The sequence below is a fragment of the Mobula birostris genome, chromosome 9 (assembly GCF_030028105.1).
Source record: "Mobula birostris isolate sMobBir1 chromosome 9, sMobBir1.hap1, whole genome shotgun sequence".
NCBI lineage: Eukaryota > Metazoa > Chordata > Chondrichthyes > Myliobatiformes > Myliobatidae > Mobula > Mobula birostris.
In genome coordinates, this window is record NC_092378.1 from 141,093,513 (window position 1) to 141,107,783 (window position 14,271).

General features: G+C 42.5%; 1 protein-coding gene across 4 annotated transcripts in view; it reads left to right on the forward strand.

Moving 5' to 3' along the window:
• The window catches only part of LOC140203138 (septin-9-like), a 455,930-nt gene that overhangs the window by 289,227 nt on the left and 152,432 nt on the right, over positions 1–14,271 (forward strand). For all 4 annotated transcript variants that reach the window (XM_072268990.1, XM_072268991.1, XM_072268993.1 and 1 more), the window contains one exon: positions 15–206. In XM_072268990.1, coding sequence (XP_072125091.1) covers positions 15–206 — 192 coding nt within the window. The remainder of the gene's footprint in view (positions 1–14; positions 207–14,271) is intronic.

Here is a 14,271-nt window from a genome sequence, read left to right on the forward strand (position 1 = left end):
GTCATTTTGGCTAGGATTAGCTCTGAAGGAGGTGAAAGTGACGATGGCGGAGAGAACGCAGGAGACTGGGCTTGTTTGTTCGGAAGGATTTAAGAAGGACACGACGGGGCGAGACCTCTTTGGATATGTGGGCATTGAAGCAGTCCTGGATCAGATGAGACGCAAAGCCATGAAGACCGGGTTTGAATTCAACATCATGGTCGTAGGTAATTATAACTGTGTGAGCCCGAGGGAGCCTGCCCTACCTCACTGATTGATACCGTAACCATGCTGTGTCCAGCTTCCTTTATACATGCTGAAGACTGTTTATAGTGTAACTTTAATATGAAAAGGAAGGGTCATATTCTTTCCAACAGAGGAAATATAAATTATAAAACTGTCAGAAACTCAAACAAATCTTTTACACAGTGACTTAATTATGGACAGATGTGTTCTAAGCACTTGGCCTCTAACCTTTGCAACTTTACTTTAAAACAGAGACAATTCCACCCATAAACTCTTTATTTCGGAGATCTACATTTTTGTTTCAGAAAGATTAATATGCGCCATAAGTACAATTGATACATAAATAAATGTATATGTTATTGAGGTGTTAGGAGGAATAGGAGGAAGATTTGGCCAACTTTCTCTCTCGACTACAGTATTTGGAGACGCAGCAGGACCAGGCTGTGATTTCACTGGGTAGAATTTCATTAGACGTCATTTCCCCCAGAGCATGATGCTTCAAAACTTGTCAAACAAGAGGAAGGGAAAATAAATGCTTTTGTTTCAACAGTTCTGAACTATGCTCCAATTACAGGGTGCAGCAGTGTAATGGTGATATTACAGGGTGCAGCAGTGTAATGCTGATATTACAGGACGAGCAGTCGAAGTTCTGGACCAATGATCCAAAGGCATGATTTTGAATTCCACCAGGGGAAATTTAAAGTCAATTAAACAAGTGCAGAACCATTGTTGGTAATGGCTACTTTGCAACAACTGGATTGTATTAAGAGTGCCTCTGGTGAACTGAGAGAAACTGCCACTGTGGATAGAACTGGACTCACATAGAACATAGAAATTTACAGCACTTTATAGGCCCCTTGACCCACAATGTTGCGCCAGCCATGTAACCTACTTTAGAGACTGCCTAGAATTTCCCTAGTGCATCGCCCTCTTTTTCTAAGCTCTATGTACCTATCTAAGAGGCTCTTAAAAGGCCCTATAGTATCCGCCTTCACCACCGTCGCCGGCAGCACATTCCACGCACCCACCACTCTCTGTGTGAAAAACGTACCCCTGACATCCGCTCAGTACCTATTTCAAGCACCTTAAAAGTATGCCCCCTCGTGTTAGCCATTTCAGCCCTGGGAAGATACATCCACAAAATCAGAGTGCCCCAGAAAATGAATGACAGTTAAATGTTGGAACCCCAAAGCCACCCCCCCCCCAGCTCCCAGCTCCCACGCACAAGCAGCAGCAAAGCAATAAACGAGCACTCTAGCATCAATAAATTCACAACTTGCAGTATCCCAAAGACTACTTGTTTACCCGATAATTCAACATACCACAGGCTCTCTCTCTCTCTCTCTCTCCCTAACAAGGGAAAAAGAGATGTCCCCGTTTCACAGCGAGAGGGGAGACATAACAACACAACTCGTCGATTTATGGTGCTAAAAGTCTGTTGCGTCACTTTTTCCGAGCACTGTGCCCAAAGAACTCGGGTCTCTGGGCACACAGCCAGCAGCCAGCTTGCTGCTTTCGATCTTCCGCCTCCCACAACGCACCAGGCAGCAGCACCGACCTCAAGTCCGCCAGCTTCCAGAGTCACGAAAATCCAGCACCCTGAAGATGCACTAGTCTTCTCGGCTGCATCCTTGGCATATCGAAAAGCGGCTGATCGTGAGACCCCGACAATGGGTCCCATTTCCACAAAGAACTGAAGTCAGCGCGTAACTCCAGGTCAGGGTCTTCAAAAGAACCTTGAAAAGGGAAAAAAAGATATTAAATATAGAAGTAGAGCTATTTCCAAAGATGCAAACAAAGGAGTCGCTGTTAGGCGTCATCGTCCTCCTCAGCTCCGTATTCTATATATTGCTGTATAGAATTATTTAGTATGTCCACAAGAAAATGTATCTCAGAGTTGTATATGGGGACATAAACGTACTTTGATAATAAATTTACTTTGAACTTTGGTACTAATGTAGCTGAACTTTAACTTGGAATGTGTCAGGCTTCTAAGATGGCATGATTGATCGCCTCCATAGATAATGATTTTTTTTAAGAAACTGGCATTTCACCCAGCCTAGTAATCTGCACTTTAACTTGAGAATCTGCCTGCCTGCACTTGGTATTTGGAATGAAGCTTGGCCTCCCAGATGGTACATTCCTGGGAATATTCATGCCCAAATATTTTACCTCAGGTCACGCTGCAGGTTGCCATGGGAACCAGCAAGAGTGTGAGTTTAGGTAGGGTAGCAGTTGGAACGATGCTATTACAACTGGGGGCGTCGGAGTTCAATTTCGGAGCCGTCTGTGAGAAGTTTGTACGTTCTTGCTGTGAGCACATGGGTTTCCTCCTGGTGCTCCAGTAGGTTAATTGGTCATTGTAAATTGTTTTGTAATTAAGCTGGAGTTAAATAACTGGGTCGCTGGGTGCTGCGGCTCACTGAGCTGGAAGCGCCTATTCTGTGCTGTGTCTGTAAGTAGGTATATTTATTTTTGGGATCTTTTCTTAGATATTATACTGTAGTTTAAAATGTCAGGTTCAAGCCAAATCACTGCAACTCGATATCTCACTCCCTGTTGCCTCAACACGCATTGACTGAAGGACAAAACGTTGTTAGACTTGAATCACCATTAAACCCCATTGGTCCATGTATTGCAGGGGTTCCCAACCTGGGGTTCAGGGACCCCTTGGTTAAGGGTAGGGCTTGAACAGTAGATTTTTACGCCTGCTGATGCACATTAGCGTCAGTTTCATTCTCATATGAAAGAAGGGACCAGAGTCTCTCTTGCCTTTCATTGCATCAGGATAGCATCAACCCAAAGAAGTGCTTTGGAAGTGTAAGGTGAGAAAAGGAGTGTGATTCCACTGGGGTGTCACCCGCACTCTGGTTGTCATTCAAGTACCACGGGCTAGATCTTCCATATTCTATCTTTCATGACCAAACTTCATTTCCTCTTCTGAGGTGCTATACAGTCAGTAGCTACTTTATTAGGTACACCTTATTAACTCAAATATCTAATCAGCCAAGCATGTGGGAGCAACTCAATGCATAAAAGCATGTAGACATGGTCAAGAGGTTCATGTGTTGTTCACACTTATGGTCAGAAAGGGGAAGGGATATGGTCTAAGTGACTTTAACTGTGGAATAATTGTTGGTGTTAGATGGGGTGGTTCAAGTATCTCAGAAACTGCTGATCTCCTGGGATTTTTACACATAAGTGTCTAGAGTTTATAGAGAATGGTGTGAAAAACAAAAAAAAAATATCCAGTGTGCAGCAGTCCTATGGTTTAAAATGCATTGTTAATGAGAGAGGTCAAAAGACGATGGCCAGTCTGGTTCAAGCTGACAAGAAGGAGACAATAACTCAAATAACCACACATTACAACAGTGGTGTGCAGAAGGTCATCTCTGAACACACAACATGTCGATCCTTGAAGTGGATGCACCACAGCAGCAGAAAACCACAAACATACACTCAGTGGCCACTTTAATAGGTATAGGAGATACCTAGTGAAGTGAGTGGTCACTAAAATGTACAATAGTTTGTAATACTCGCTCTTTTCTCTGAGTCCAATTTATTTCAAATTGGGTCCCCTACTCCTCACTAGTCAGTCTCCCTCACAGTGTTTTGGGCTCTCCTGGGGCTTAAGAACTGAATGGTTGAAGGGAAGTTCTGTGGTTGTTCTTGAACCTGTTGTAGGTCTTCACTTGTTGTACCTCCATTCCAAAGATGGATGAAAACAAACTCTCCTGGGCCATCTGGTGGGGATCTTCGATGGATGTTGCCTCCTTGAGGCAGCACCTCCTGTGGACACATCATGGCATATCCTTTCAGAGTCCACACTTTTGGCCTACTGTGCTTCCCTTAATGGAATGACCTAAATATGTTAATGTTATAAGACATTTCTGAAGGTGATACTCCACCAAATAAAAATGCACCTGCTGACTATTATAAACTGTGGTAATTATAATGGGAGATAATTTTGACAAAACTTGATTGTAACTCAGATATTATTGAACTAAGTTGTTTATCTTACTTTATGATTTAGGTAGGGCGATAATTAGACTTGTTTTAGGATTGATTGCCTTGATATTACTCCTTGTTTGTTTAAAGTTTGCCCTTATCTACATTAAGTATTTCTTAATACATTAAAGAGTTACAAAAGGAAACCTTGCTGCTGTGGTCACGTCTTTGTGAAAAGCTTTTGGATAAAATTTAATTATTGATTGAAACACATTAGCTATACATTAGCTCATGTATTTAGACAATAATGTATTAGGTGCTTATGTATTAAATTATAGACTTAAGCTTTTGATATTGAAAAGTTCAGTACAATTCCCAAACAAGTACAGTTTTCAAAGTGCTGTACAGTTTGCAAGATGTCTAACTCAATTTCCTTAGATATTCCATCATGTATCCCATGACAACCGGAAATCCTGTTAAATGAAGGAAGTCATTGTAAGACTGTCTTTAATGAGATCAATTTACCCTTAAGGTAAACTCTTCCTTTGGGAAAATTAAGTTGACCTTAATAGTTTCAGCAAATCAATCAATATTATTGGCCTCATCAGTTAGAGAACTTCATAACTTTTCTTCTGACTGAACCACTCCAGGATTTTTTTTCAAATTTGTTGTCTGATAAGTTGAAGAAAAAGTTATATTTATAATCAAAATCTGAAACTTGTGTGGCCCTTCCTTCCTTAACTGCTCTAGAGTAGGGAAGGAGAGTTAGGGTGTTGCTGGGTGGAGAAACAGAGGGTCACGACTGGGATTCAGGGAAGTGAAGGTCAGATAATAGAGGGAGGGACACATATATTTCCTGAATTTTTGGATTTGTGTCTTGGAAGATAATAAGTAACTGGCTCAAGTTCAAGTGGAATGTGCCTAGAATACCCAGAAATTGCTCGGACTGTGGAGCAGCATGTAGAACAGCTACCTCACAGCTCTAGTGACCTGGCTGGATGGGAATGAGAGCAGAGTAAAGTGAGATTTAAAAAATTGTATGATTGCTGGTTGGTGCGACTGATTGGCTGTAAGTGTTTTGGGATGAATGGCTCTATTTCAATTGGCATAATTTGGGTAGATCTTGTGGGGGAAGGGTGGCAAGAATTTCATTCTGTTCTTTCTTGACACTCTTTTGGGTGTTTGAGTCAGAGTAATACAGAACGCATCATCCGTGTTGTCCGTATTCTCCGTGGTGCCCAGCAAGTCGGTCCCATTTGCCTGTGCTTGGCCCATATCTCCCCGAAACCCCTCCTATCCATGTAATTATCTAAATATCTTTTGAATTTTACCACTGTACCTTACTCGGCCACTTTCTCTGACAGCTCATTCCATAAACAGACTACTCTCTTGCATGAAGAAATTGCCCCTCAGATCTGTTTTAAATCTTTCACCTCTCATATTAAACCTGTGCCCAATGGATTTTAGCAACGCACACAAAATGCTGGAGGAACACTTTTCCATACTTGCTGCGTGGACTGCTGAGTTCCTCCAGCATTTTGTGTATGTTGCTTGGATTTCCAGCATCTGCAGATTTTCCCTTGTTCCCAACAGATTTTAGTTCCCCTTCAGTGGGGAGAAAAAAAGACTGTGTGTGTGTGTGTTTTCACTCTATCAGCCTCTTTGCTTCCACACTCCATCTTTCTCACGCTTGAAGGTGAAGGGCCATTTTCCCATCCGCTTGGCTCCGCTCCCTCCCCCCACATCCATTATCTTCTGTCTGTTGCCTCTCAGTAGGTCTCATCCTGTTTTAACTCATGCTGAAAGTACCACAGCCCATTTTTTCCCCCTCTTTATCCCTCCAGGTCTTGTAGATCACGAGCAACTTGCTGAAAATGTACAGTGCAGATAGGACTTCTGTCTCACAGTACTCTGTAAACCTGAAAAATCATATTTTGGGAAAAGAAAATTCTTGATATGCTGAAGTAAACTTTATACTGTACATATTTACATTTAAGAGCTTCAATCTCCTAAACGGTTTCTCACAGTGTATGCACAGCTTTGACCAATAGTTGATGGTAGTTTCACTTCAGGCACTCGCAAAAGCTTCTCTGAGACAGCTGGCAGCTGACATCTGGAGACGATTTCCTTCCTTATTTTCCCCCTCTCCCTAGGGGAGATGGTAAACTTTTGCACACTGGAAGGTTGGTAATTAGAGGGTACAGTTAAAAGGTAGCCTGGTCCAGCGAAAGAAGTGTCCCAGCATAAGTTTAAGACTTTGTTTCAACTTATTAAGTTCATTTTTCTACCCACAGGGGCTCCCAACTGGGGTCCACAGACCCTCTCGCCTAAGAGTATTGGTCCGTGGCATAAGAAAGGTTGGGAGCCCTTGTTAGTTATATTCTTGATTACTTTGTCAGCCCATCCCACCACTTGTGTGATCTGTCAATCCTGACAGTGTTCAGCTTCATTGCAAAGTCTCAATCTTCCTTAAACTGTGCCAGATGTCACATCAGCGCTGCTGATAGTCCTGAATGCGCATGTTTAATTTAAATTTCTGATCATCTCAGACATTTAACTGTAATTGAATTCATATTAAGAAAATAAGTGCGTTGCATTACTACTTAGCTAACATTCAAAGCTGGCTACAATATTAGAATTGCACACCCTGCAAACGGCATCAAGAATGTTGGCCACATGAACCTATCATTTTGAAGCAAATTCAGTGAAAATGATAGTGTAGCGATTAATAACGCTAAATAGCGTAAGTTAATTGAATTCGCTAGGCCGTGGCCGGTGTGGACGTGATGCACGTGCTTCCACGGCTGCTGAGATGTAATTGCAGTTGGATTCACATGGGTGATGGATTATATGTTTACAGGGCAATAAAGAAGGGAAACTAGAGACTTTTCTGGAGGCGTGACACTGTTTGCTAATAAAGAAACGGCCCTGCTGAGATACAGATGGTGTCGAGCTTACACACTCTAAGCAATTGCCTCATTTGGAACTAGTAATTCTGATTACTGTGCACGGTGATGTCTGTCCGAAACTGCTGATTTCTCGGAGATCTCAAGATCTTGGTTTCCTGAAGGGGCATCGGCGTTTCCTGTGAAATTGCGTCAATCTTAGGATTTTGTTCAGATTTTAGGATTTTTGTCACACTAAACCAAATACTTGTCACAACGCCTCCACTGGAGCTTTTTCCTGTCCAGTGTGACTTGGGGATATATGTATATGGGGATATCTTTACACTGTTACTGTTCGTACCCCTTCAAAGCTCTGCAGGTGATTGAAGGAGCTGATCTTGCAGAGAAAGAAGTTATGTCCCCAGTTGGAAGAGTGTAGAACAGGCTGATTAACCTCACAATCAGTTCAGGTTCAAAGTGAATTTGTTATCACAGTACATATGTCACCAGGGTCTACCTTGAGATTCACTTTTTGCAGACTTTCCCAGTAAAACACAGAAGTACAATAGAATTAATGAAAAACTACATACAAAGTCAGACAAACGGCCATTGTGCAAAAGAAAAGACAATTTGTGCAAATACGATAAAAACAAACAAATAAATAGATAGACAGATAACACTGAGAACATGAGTTGTAGAGTCATTGAAAGCGAGCGAATAAGTTGTGGAATCAGTTCAGTGTTACTCACACTAATGGTTGTAGGGTAATAACTGTTCCTGTACCTGGTTGACAGAACAAGGTGTGATAACCCTTTATTTCCTACAGCTCAGCATTCAATACTATCATTCCCTCAAAGCTCATCAATAAGCTTCAAGGCCTTGGCTTCAATACCTCCTTGTGCAATTGGATCCTCGATTTTCTCACTTGCAGAGCCCAGTCAGCTCAGATTGGCAGCAACATCTCCTCCACCATCTCCATCTGCACAGGTGCACCACAAGGCTGTGTGCCTAGCCCCTGTTCTACTTCCTTTGCACTCATGGCTGTGTGGCTAAGCACAGCTGCAGTGCCATATTTAAGTTAGCCGACGGCACCACTGTTGTTGGCCAAATCGACGGTGGTGATGAATTATCATTTGGGAGGGAGATTGAAAAGCTGGCTGAGTTGTGCCACAGCAACAACCTCTTCCTCAATGGCAGCAAGACCAAAGATCTGATTCTTGACTTCAGGAGGAGGAAACCAGAGGTCCATGAGTCAGCCCTCATCAGAGGATCAGCAAGTTTCAATTCCTCGGTGTTTCGGAAGACCTGTCCTGGGCCCAACATGTAAATGCAATTACGAAGAAAACACAGTAGTGCTTCGACTTCCTTAGGAGTTTGTGAAGCTTTGGCATGGCATTCTATAACTTTGACTAACTTTTATAGGTGAGTGGTGGAGGGTATATTGACTGGCTACATCACCACCTGATATGGAGACACCAATGCCCTTGAATGGAAAATCCTACGAAAAGGTGTGGATGTGGCCCTGTCCATCACGGGTAAAGCCCTCCCCACCGTAGAGCACATCTATGTGGAGTGCTGTCGCAGGAAAGCAGCATCCATCGTCAGGGATCCCACCACCCAGGTTACGCTCTCTCCCCGCAGCTGCCAATGGAAGGAGGTACAGAAGCCTCAAGACTCACAGCACAAGGCTCAGGAACAGTTATTAGCTCTCAAGCATCAGGCCCCTGAACCAGAGGAGATAACTTCACTTCACTTGCCCCACCACTGAACTGCTCCCAGATCTCACTCTCGACGACTCTCCATCATCCCACGTTCTCAATACCTATTGGTTGCTTATTTATTTGTCCGTTTGATTGTTTATTATTTCTTTTTTTCTTTCTTTTTGTAATTGCACAGCTTGTTGTCTTCTTCACACTTTCTGTCCACCTTGTTCGTGCTGTCTTTTATTGATTCTATTATGGTTATTGGATTTATTGAATATGCGCACAAGAAAATTAATCTCACGGTTTTATATGGTGACATATATGTATTTTTATGATAAATTGAACTTTGAACTTTAACCCCACAGTGGATATTGGAAATAGAAAGAGAAAAACTACAGCCCACAAGTTGTGCTAATCATGTAACCTATGCTAGAAGCTGACTAGAATTTCCCTGGCTGGACTGGAGAACTTAAGTTATGAGGAGAGATTGGATAGGCTGGGCTTCTTTTCCCTATAATGCAGGAGGTGAGGGGTGATTGCATAGAGTCACGTAAGGTCATCTGAGGTAAGGAAAGGGTGGTTTTAATATACAACACAGTAAAAGGCCCTTCTGGGCCAGTGGGCCACACTTCCTAGTGGCACCCATGTGACCTATCAGCATACTAACCCATACATCTTTGGAATGTGGGAGGAAATAGGAGCTAATGGAGAAAATCCACACGGTCACAGAGAGAATGTGCAAACTCCTTGAAGACTGGTCACCATCCTAGATCTTCAAACTTCAAAATCACTTTCCCAACAAGAGGGTATACGTTGAAAGGAGGGCCTGACTTTCTGCTGGGGATTCCTACTCCACGACATTTCGGACCCAGAATCCTGGATATCCCTCTGGAATCCTTCCCGATACTTTTAATTGACTTTGGAAAGATCCCAGACCAATGTGGATACATTGGGGAGTTACAGAATCGGTCTGCTTTCCTTGCTAAAATTTCCATGGATTAAGATGTTGGATTCTGTGTGCCAACAGCTTAAGAACAAAACTCCTTTTTTTAATAACTGATTCATCAAGTCTGTCATACTTGTTCCTAATTTTTGCCAAGTCATAAATCATCGCACATCACAGCTTTGCATTCCATTCAGATGAAGTATATTGGTATTTGTGTTATAGTCCCCTAGTTCTGCTATCCTGCATACTCCTGCTTTTAATTGCTGTAGCCTTGGTAGCCAGACCTTCAGCTTCTCGGGTCTGGAATTTCTTCCTTCATCCCTGCCCCTGAACCTCTCTGTTTGTAAGATATTCTTTAAAACCTAACTCTTTAACCACATTTTCGTTCATCTCTCCTGCTTCATTCGAGATGTTTTAAGTTTAGAGATACAGGATATAACAAGCCCATCAGCCCATGAGCCCTGCTGCCCAATTATGTCCGTGTGACACATTAACCCACTAACCCGCGGGTGGAAACCATAGCACCTTGAGGAAGCGCATGCAGTTACAGGGGGAACGTATAAGCTCCTTCCAGACAGCGACAGGGATGGAACCCAGATCGCTGGCACGGTAACCCGTGACTGCTTATTGTCAGTTATCAGTACACAAGGAGAACAGAATGATTTTTACTCTGGATCCGATGCAGCATTAAAAACAAACAATGAGCGTGAAGAACGCAATTTTTAAAAAAAACACACACTATAGATATAAATATTTAAATCACAGACACGAGAGAATCTGCAGATGCTGGAAATCCAAGCAACACATGTGAAATGCTGGAAGAACTTAGGCTGGAAGGTCCTGTTACTGTGCTGTATCTCTAAGTGAAATAAGTGAAGTGAAACTCAGCAGGCCAGGGGAAGAGCAGAGTCAACGTCCTTATCATTTTTTTCCGGTCCTGACGAAGAGTTTCAGCCTGAAACGTCGACTACAGTCTTTTCCATAGATGCTGCCTGGCTTGCTGAGTTCCTCCAGCATTTTGAGTGTGTGGCTGTAAATATTTAAGATTAGTTTCAGAATCAGGTTTTAATATCATTGGCAAATGTCGTGATATTTGTTGTTCTGCAGCAACAGTACATTGTAATACATAATGATAAAAACTGTAAAAATAAATATAAAAGAGTTATTTAAGTAGTGCAAAAAAGTTGTGAGGTAGTGTTCATGGGTTCAATATCCATTCAGAAATCTGATGGCAGAGGGAAGAAACTGCTCCTGAATCACTGAGTGTGTGTATTCAGGCTCCTGTACCTCCTTCCTGATGGTAGCAATGAGAAGAGAGCATGTCCTGTATGATGGGCTTCCTCAATGATGGATGCCATCTTTTTGAGGCATTGCTCCTTGAAGATGCCCTGGATGCTGGGAGGTTCGAGCCCATCATTGAGCTGACTGCTTTACAACTTTCTGCAGCGTACTTCAATCTTGTGCAGTGGCCACTCCGTAGTTCATATAAATAGACTTGATTGTATATACCTAAAGTGACACTAGGTACAGGAGGTGATTTGTACGTAAGGTGATTGACAGGAAATGATAAAGTAGTGGTGGTGGGGCATGTGGCGGGGTGGATTAACAGGTAGAGGTGTTGTTAAATTTTATCAAATTTTCATTTCCAGAGACATGGTGACTTCTTGATCAGCTCCTGTTCCCAGACTTTTAAAACATTGGGTTCTAACCTTCATGTACTGTTGTAGAATATCAGTTTCTGATCAGTTGATACACAAGGTTACCAGAATTTCCCAATAAAAGGGAAGTTGGCTTGTGAACGACATAAGAGAATAAGAGATTCTGCGTTTGCCGGAAGTCCAGTGTAACACACACAAACTGCTGGAGGAACTCAGCAGGTCAGGCAGCATCTATGGAGAGGAATGGACAGTTAGCTTTTCAGGCATTTTGTTCCTCCAGCATTTTGTATGTTGATTTGTGATGACCTTACTCAGCACCCATGTTTTATGATTGGTACAGCTTTGTATCCCTGGCATTAAATCAGTTCTAATCCAATTTGGCAAGAATTTTTACCTCTGATATTTTTATGGAATGTGTTGGATCCCAAGCTGAATTAACAATGCATTCCACCAAATGTAAAATTTAAATCAAGACATGAATTTTCCAGCAGAAAAAAGGTTTAATTTGGCAGTGTTGCTTTTGGCAATTAATGTAAGTGAGTGTAACCTAATTCATTAGAGTTTCTGCTGGACCTTTTCTCTGGTTTCATTTAAGACTTCTTTCGTGTGTTTTTTTTAACATGAGTGTTGATGAAGAATTGCTTTAAGAACCATTTGTTCTGTGGATTTACTGTTTTCTGTGTTCTGCCCATTGCCAGCGAGGCCACTATGTATCATTGAAAATGATGTGATGAGCCATCAGCCCTGATCTCCCACAGTGGCATTGGAGAGGGAATCCAAGATCCAGTCACTGATGACACTTCCAATTCAGGATGGAGTACATTGTCTAGGGGAGTCTGTACGCCACCTCGGTTATACGGTACTGTGCAAAAATCTTAGGCACATATATATAACTAGGGTGCCTAAGACTTTTGCACAGTTCCGTAGTAATTATACGTATTGTCACCAAAAAAAACCCCACATATTTCATGATAGGTGAGTGATGTTTAACTTGGTTCTGATATGGGTCTCTGTTGTGGACTGAGAGAGGGAAGGGGCCAGAGAGAGTTTGTGGAAAAGGGAAGGGAGTGGGAAGCACCAGAGAGATATTCTGTAATGATCAATAAACCTTGCCTTAGTTTGGAATCAAATGACATTGCCTGGTGTCTCAGGGCTGGGTGTGTCTGCACCCACGCCACTCCCATCCCTGGCACTCCTTCTCTGCCACCTGTCCCACACCCCTCCCGCACACAGCACTCCACCCTCGCCATTCCCAACATCCTTTGCTCCCACCAGATCTACAAACGCACTGTCTGCTCCACGTTGACAAATACAGTACTGTGCAAAAGCCTTAGGCACCCGAGCCATATATATGTGCCTAAGACTTTTGCACGGTACTGTAGAAGTCATGGGTTTGGGAGATGCTACTAAAACATTTGGCAATCTTTAAAGTGAACAGGTTGGTCTTTCTAATCCAACTCCTTTGAAGCCCTACATAGCCAACATTCATTGGCCTGCTTCTCCATGAATCTCGGTAGACATTCATAGCCAACTGGTGATCTGTCTGTCATTCACGCTTGTGAGGAAAGGGTGTCATGTGTTGACTTGATTACATTGTAATTCCTATTGTAGGAGCAAACAAAGATCGCACAGAGTTGGTGTTCAAAATAATGGGTGATCTGTTAAAATCTGGTGCGCATTAGGAGACCAGCCAAAGCTTGTCTACCTCAGCGTGAATTCGGAGCAGCTTTAACATTCTCAGTTGACGAGATTTCCAGTAACACTACATTTTGATAACACAATGGTGGTGACAGGAAGACTTAATTAAGTAACAGACTAGGTCCTGATTACAAAATAAGATGATTACCCGCAGGTCTAAGAGTAAATCCAATTTTCTGTTACAACAGTGGACGCATGCGGTAACGTAATTAGCGAAGTTCCTGATGTTATCACTGCTGCATTTCATGTCTCCACTTTTGTCCGCCATCCCCTGTTACCACATCAGCACAATTAACAAACCTTATTCATTCGTTCATTCATCATGTGCCATGTCGTATGACATGGGCGATCAAGGTCCTTCCATGATCGTGATTGTCCTTGGCAAATCTCTCTACAGAAGTGGTTCTTCTGGGCAGTGTCTTTACGAGACGGGTGATCAGAGCCATTATCAATACTCTTCAGAGATTGTCTGCCTGTCGTCAGCGGTCACATAAACAGGATCTGTGATATGCACCAGCTGCTCATACGACCATCCACCACTTGGATTCTCATGACCCTGATCGGGGGGGCAGGTGCTACACCTAGGTGACCTGCAGGCTAGTGGAGGGAAGAAGCATCTTACACCTCCTTTGGCAGAGACGTATCTCCACCCTGCCTGCCCATACTAGTTATTAGCCCTCACTATTCTTTCTCTTCCAACACTATAATATGATCTCAGATAATAAATGGGAAACAAAGGGTTACGAAATATGAATTCACTCATGTGATTCTATTCATGTTGAAAATTGGTCAGCGGAAGTGGAATATTAATTGTCCCATTATAGAATAGTGTTCACATCAAATCAGCATGAATTTGAAGTTGCTTCATGGTAACTGGGGAGCAGAGAGGACTTCTGGCAAGACGTGACAGCCCCTTTAGAACTAGTGTGGCCTTGAATGCACCTACAGTGAAGCCAACTTTTCAAAAATCCCATACATGCCAATAAATGAGTTATATAATCTTTTTTCTTTCAAGCATCTTCTGAATTGGGGGTTGACTGCCCCGTGACTACATAGGTGTGCAAGTCACTCTGTCTGTCCAGCTGATCAGAGAGCATAGCATGCACTGAGAAATAACAGGCACTATAATGTAGACCTAATGGTGTGTGCCTCTTACTTCCTTAAAAATTATTGAAGATTCAGCTTGTTATCTAACATTTTATTTATTT